Source organism: Salvelinus fontinalis, chromosome 19, assembly GCF_029448725.1.
Source record: "Salvelinus fontinalis isolate EN_2023a chromosome 19, ASM2944872v1, whole genome shotgun sequence".
Lineage (NCBI taxonomy): Eukaryota > Metazoa > Chordata > Actinopteri > Salmoniformes > Salmonidae > Salvelinus > Salvelinus fontinalis.
Genome location: NC_074683.1, coordinates 14,650,982 through 14,657,266, shown reverse-complemented (window position 1 = coordinate 14,657,266; position 6,285 = coordinate 14,650,982). Strand labels below are relative to the sequence as shown.

The 6,285-nt window shown below is 41.8% G+C and overlaps 1 protein-coding gene across 1 annotated transcript; it reads left to right on the top strand.

Moving 5' to 3' along the window:
- Positions 1–334: 334 nt before the first annotated feature.
- On the top strand, positions 335–6,000 carry LOC129816423 (uncharacterized). The gene is made up of 13 exons (XM_055870909.1): positions 335–2,982; positions 3,246–3,379; positions 3,486–3,557; positions 3,645–3,728; positions 3,852–3,998; positions 4,088–4,168; positions 4,290–4,439; positions 4,557–4,606; positions 4,729–4,798; positions 4,889–4,975; positions 5,069–5,167; positions 5,286–5,366; positions 5,477–6,000. Exons 1-13 carry the CDS (start codon positions 2,817–2,819, stop codon positions 5,657–5,659), a joined length of 1,404 nt encoding a protein of 467 aa, XP_055726884.1. The 5' UTR covers positions 335–2,816; the 3' UTR covers positions 5,660–6,000.
- The last annotated feature ends 285 nt before the right edge of the window (positions 6,001–6,285 follow it).

Below are 6,285 nucleotides of genomic sequence, written 5' to 3'. Positions count from 1 at the left end.
ATGGGTACAAATCCCGTAGCGCACCAACACATAACTAGCACAAACATACAATCAAACAATCTCTGACAAGGACATGAGGGGAAACAGAGGGTTAAATACACAACATGTAATTGATGGGATTGGAACCAGGTGTGAAGGTAGACAAAGCCAATGGAAAATGAAAAATGGATCAGTGATGGCTAGAAGGTCGGTGACGTCGACCGCCCGAACAAGGAGAGGGACAGACTTCAGCGGAAGTCGTGACAGAATTCTAAAACCTCAAGACCTCCATGTTCTTGGGTATTAGTGAGAATATATTTTCGTAGATAGTGAGGCTTGTTCCTCCAAATAAAATTGTAAAGAATCTTATCTAAGTCCTTTACAATTTTAGGGGGTATGTCAATTGATAATGAGACATAGACCGATCTGGATAACCCTTCAGCTTTGGATAATAAAACCCGACCGTGTAACGAAATATATCTCATCAACCAGAGGTTCAATTTCTTCTTTGTTTTCTCAATGATGGGGTTAAAGTTCAATTCACTCCTTTGTTTTTCATCCTTGCATATAACAATTCCAAGATTAGTAACCTTATCTTTAACTGGGATACCATATACTTCCTGTAAAACACAATCCTTGAGTGGAAATAAGACTGACTTATTGATATACATTTTCAAACTCGAAACTAAGGAAAAGTCTTCAATACAGGAAACTGCTTTAGAAACCTCATTCCTGTCTCTTAAAAATGGCTGATGGTATCATCAGCCAGTTGACATAGTTTAAATTCCTTGCCAAGTGCTGAAACACCTTGAAAATTCCCTTTCTTGATATGAAGAGCCATAATTTGAGAAACCAATAAAAATACAAATGAACTAATTGGGCAGCCCTGCCTAATGCCACAGCCAATTTCAAATCTTTGGGATGTCCCGTGAGCTAATTTTACAGAGCTAGTACAACCACTATATAAAGTTTGGACTGTTTTCAAAAAAAGTCACCAAACCCCCCAAAACGTATTGCTTTGAACATAAACGCATGTTCTACCGTGTCAAAAGCGTTATAAAAATCAACAAACATAAGAAAACTATCATCAAGGATGAGGTCATTATAGTCAATCATATCTATGATCAACCGGATGTTATTACTAATGTCTCAACCATGCATAAAACCAGATTGTTCTTCATCAAGTATATGATGCAAGCCTTGTTTCAACCTCTTAGCAAATACAAGGGCAAATCATTTCCCATCATTATTCAACAGGCTAATGGGTCTCCAGTTGTCTATATAAAGAGTATCCTTATTAGGTTTGGGAATCAAAGTAATTACACCTTACTTTAAGGAAGCCAGTAACTCCCCATTTTCTATTGATTCGTGAAACATAGAAAGAATGAAAAGAATCAATTTATCATTGAACGCTTTATAAAACTCGCTTATTAAACCATAATTTCCAGGGGACATATTGTCCTTAAGGCTTTTAATACAGTCTTTTATCTCAATTTCAGATAACTCATCATCACAAAAATCCCTGAAACCATTATCAATTCAATTCAATTCAATTCAATTTGCTTTATTGGCATGACGTAACAATGTACATATTGCCAAAGCTTATTTACAATATAAAAATGAGAATCAAAATGGTCAACGGGACAACAGTAACAACAATAACTAAGTGTCAAAATAACCAACACATTCAACAATAACAATAAACATACAGTAGAGGACATGTGCAGGTTGATTGGTCTGTCAGACACTGTCCCTTAACTTATGGCAGGCAGCAATGTAGTGCGCTGCCAACCCACAGCTCTCTGCGTCCTCCCCCAACAGGACGGGTAGCCTATCCTCATCAGAGAGGTCTTTGAAACCTTGAATAAGAGTTTCAAATTTGGGGAAATGACACTCTCTAATTGTTTTATATTTTGGACATTTTGTCAGGAAATGCAGCTCCGTCTCAGGTTCTGCTGTTGTGCAGTGGTTGCACAGCCTTTCCTCTACAGGGAGCCAGGTTTTCCTGTGTCTACCCTTCTCAATGGCAAGGCTGTGCTCACTGAGCCTGTACTTTGTCAAGGTTTTTCTAAGGTTTTGATCAGTAACCATAGTCAAATAGTTAGCCACGGTGTACTGTCGATTTAGGGCCAGATAGCACTGCATTTTGCTTTGTGTTTGTGCTTGTGTTTCCCAATAAGCAATGTAGTTTTGTTTTGACTGTGTTGTAATTTGGTTTATTCTGATTGATTGGATGTTCTGGTCCTGAGGCTTCAGTGTGTTAGTAGAACAGGTTTGTGAACTCAGCCCCAGGACCAGCTGGATGAGGGGACTCTTTTCTTTGCTCAGCTCTTGGTATTGCAGGGCTTGGTAGTGATATGAGAGGGGGTCACTGTATTTTAGATGTTTCCAAAACTTAATTGCTCTTTTTTGAGTTTTTATTATTAGTGGATATTTGCCTAATTCTGCCCTGCATGCATTGTTTGTAGTTTTCCTCTGGACATGTAGGAGCATCTTACAGAACTCTGCATGCAGGGTTTCAATGGGATGTTTGTCCCATTTGATGAAATCTTGTTTTGCAAGTGGACCCCACACCATTATCTATTATCTATTATCCATTATCTATCTAAGTCACTAGAATGATGACTAGCAATTTTAACGGATTCTAAAGGGAATCATAGAATTCCAAACTCATTTCTATGGCAACACAGTAAACAATCATTTTCGAACGTGTGTTGCCAAGAGACATCTAACCGACGTTCTATGGAACGTTTTCTGTGCGAAAACAACAATTTCAGTTTGCTGCTGACAACAAACTTGTTTGATTTTTGAGACCTGAGAGAACAATCGACTGGAAAATGCCTGGATGCTTTTCAAAACTGGCGGAGAGAGGGCGTGGACGTCGTTGGCCTACTGCGTCGACAGGTTGTTCAAATTCATTTGGGGCTTGTTTTTCTTGTCTTTTTCTGTTTTGCAGGGTTCGTGATCGTCGACAGGTGGACAGCGACAGCGACTTCGAAGAGGGTATGTGGAGTTTAAAACTCTTATTTTACTACATTTAACAATGTCATTATAATTTGCGAAATGTTGTGTATTTCTATAATTCAGACTTGGGAAAAATGCTTCTGCTAGAGATGTTGTAGCTAGCTAGCTTGCTAGCTAACATTAACTTTAGTAACTGTTGCTAAGCGATCGCCTTTTGCTACCTAGCTAGCTAGTATTAGCAATCTTGCTACGTTTATGTCCTAACAATTGTATATTTTATATTCCAATGTTCCTCATTTTAGAAACAACTGTCCTGGATGAGGTCCAGTTGGATGTGCCATTGGATGATGTGCCAGATGTTCCACAGCTCAGACTTGATGTCCAGAATGCTGCTATCATCCTTGAGGATGTGCCAGATGTGCAGACTATCCTTGAGGTACAATTTTCTGAAAGTTTCGTGTTTTATGTTTGAAAAATGTCCCAGATATTCAAGTTTTGTCTCTTTGACATGAAACAAATATCTTGTCTGCTTTCTGCTTTAGGAGGCCACTGGCAATTGGCAGTTGATTCCGATTAGGTTCAGCCCACTGTACTGTGGGCCTGTTGTGATCAGGGTAAGAGACACCCCAACACACACAGACACAGTCACATCACGGTTACAATGATTACTGTTTCCAACATGAATGTATTGTAATGTGCAGAACAATGCCGGTCCGGTGGTTAAAGCTTGGAGAACTTTCCAGTTCATCAGCCCCATCATCACCTACATGCGTGGGGGATCCCAGGTATGTGTCTTTGTAACTACCTAATCCTAATCTACATTGTCAGTCATTTGATCTTGATGGGAATGTGTCACAGCAATTGCTGAAGTGGTTTTGTTGATGTTGTCTTGTTGTTTATCTCAACAGCAGATGGTGGTGAGGATGCACCACGTGAGTAGGGTGAGAGGCCTGGAGACTCAACTGGTGTGGGCCATCTCCAAGGAGACAGCCAGGCTTAGTCCAGAGGGCATCCCCTACTGTGCCACTAAAGTGCAGTCCATCACTTGGATCCAGGTAAGATGTAAATACTACTGAAATAGTATTAGATTAGGCTTTTCTTCACTTATTCCATTTGGCCTTAACATGTATTCTCTCTCTGTCAGCGTGTGGCTGTCAGGGTGACCCACTATGCGTCTCACCTACGCCACGAGACGTCTGTGGACGTGACGCTTGGCTGCTACCAGGTAAATAAACGATTTCCTATGTATATAGACTAGACATTACTGGGCATTTTTGCATTAGATTTGGTGTGTTTTCTAATAACGTATGTGTGGTAAACAGGTGTGTTGTGTGTGTTTTGAGCAGCAGACTGATGTCTCAGTGGTGTACGCCACTCTCCACATGGGGCTGGACGGGCTTCTCTCCTCTTCAGCGTGGTCGGAGGCTGCCTCCTTCTCTACGCCCACCACTCAGCAGTTCACTGACCCAGAGCCTGAGGGCCACAACTGCTATGAGGTCAGACGTTACACACACATACTATTGACTAGGAGCATTAAGATCCTTCCATTGACCGATTGTTTGTTATGTCATTGCATTGGTCACTGGTTTTGAATGCTTGTTTTGTTGTCGTAGGGCTGGGAGGAGGACCTGCTGCCTGAGGAGAGGGAGGTTCCTCTGCTAAAGTGAGTTCCTCTAAATGTCTGTGTAGTCTGGGCTTGTCAGATGCTGACAAGCCGACAAGCCCAATGGTGTTATCCCCCATTGACTCTAATGGTTGACATGCTCCATTCCCTCCCTTTCACAGCCTCTACCTTACCACCAAGAGAGTGGAGGACATCGCCCTGAGGCTCGTCTCCCTGCGCCAGGCCTTCACTGTGAGTGGACCCACTTTTCTTTTTCTCTGTGACTTCTTGTGTTGTCTCCTAGAGGAAGATGTCTCACTCTAACTCTTCCCTCTTCCCTAGACCCTGCTTGGTTCCACCCTGAGCAGGAACCATCTGTTTGTGGCGGGAAAGGTCCTCCTGGGCTCACTGGTTCAGGCCAACCACATGGTAACTCACTAACTCATTCTCTTTCAAGGGAAAGAGAGCGTCCCTGAGGGGAAATGTGTTCGGTTCACTTAGATCCTCTTTTCTTTGTCATAGGACGAGGCCAAGTTCATCCTTACCTATAACGACTTTGTGGACTACCTGAGTGACCCCTCCAAGCGGAATGACATTGCGAGGGAGCTGGCTGAGGCAAATGTGAGTTCATTAACTCTTTCAAGCATCACAGAGTTCTTCCACATGTCTTTTATACATCACAGTAGCTGATCTATATGAAATCATTCCTATTTTCTCCAAACGTGTTTTCTTGTCCTAGATCCATCATGTGAACATGATAGATGTCCTCTTTGAGCTGGTGCTGTTTGGGTTGATGACAGCTCAGAAGTCCCTGATGGTGGTAAGTAGCATCTCACTGGTACATGTTTTGATATCTCTCTATTAGCAGTTTCACTTAAATTCCCCTTCTCTTCTATTCTCTCCTCTTTTCTCCTCCTTTGTTTCCTTTAGCACCCTGGTGGGTTCGTGGAGCGTCTGTACGCTCTCCTGTACTCCTTCCTGCCCACTGATGCCAACATGGAGCCAGAGGCTGACAGATACCTGCTGCTGCTCAATGTAAGAGTCAAGAGGTTACTTCCTGTTTACTTCCATATTCTTAGTGTACTTCCTTTTTACTTCCGTATTCATGGTTAACCAGGTTCCAATGCCATTTTAGGGGGAGTATTTCTAATTGTCTCTCTCCTCTTGATAAGCTAGTAACTCAGAGCCATTTTCTATGTGTTGTGTGGTATTCTCTTCAGGGTGGGCTGATGGCTCTGCTAGATGACATGTTTGGCCAGCAGCTGGCCTGGTACTTTAACCCAGAGTCTCTGGTCACTGAGCTCTCCAGCCTCCTGGAGTACCACTTGGAGAACCTCATGGCCAGCATGTAGTCATACTGCAGGGACCATACTACTTTCTCCTTCTCTCTCTCTTTTGAAGGAATTGAGGACTTGAAGTGCTTTGTTGAACCCTGATTAGTTAACACCCATTAATTGTATGTATTCTCTTGTTTTCTCTCCCCACAGGACTCTTGTGACACTTTGCCACCCAACAGAGATCTAAACACCAATGCACTACATTACTTTGCACTGAATTTGACATTTTTAAATAAAATAAGTTGTAGTTCAAAAACATTTTTGTTTCCGTCTTTTCATCTATTTGATTTTATGACCATTTCCTCTTCCTAGAGGTATAATGCTAATATTAGATTATTACATGAACAATGATGCTTTATTATCTGCATATGGAAATAAAAAACAACGTTTAGTTGATTTACA

Excerpts from the sequence above, each read along its gene's own strand:
- LOC129816423 (XM_055870909.1), top strand. The coding sequence starts at position 2,817 with ATGCCTGGATGCTTTTCAAAACTGGCGGAGAGAGGGCGTGGACGTCGT. Across the intron at positions 2,983-3,245 it reads CGACAGCGACTTCGAAGAGG|AAACAACTGTCCTGGATGAG; the intron begins GTATGTGGAGTT and ends TCCTCATTTTAG. Across the intron at positions 3,380-3,485 it reads ATGTGCAGACTATCCTTGAG|GAGGCCACTGGCAATTGGCA; the intron begins GTACAATTTTCT and ends TTTCTGCTTTAG.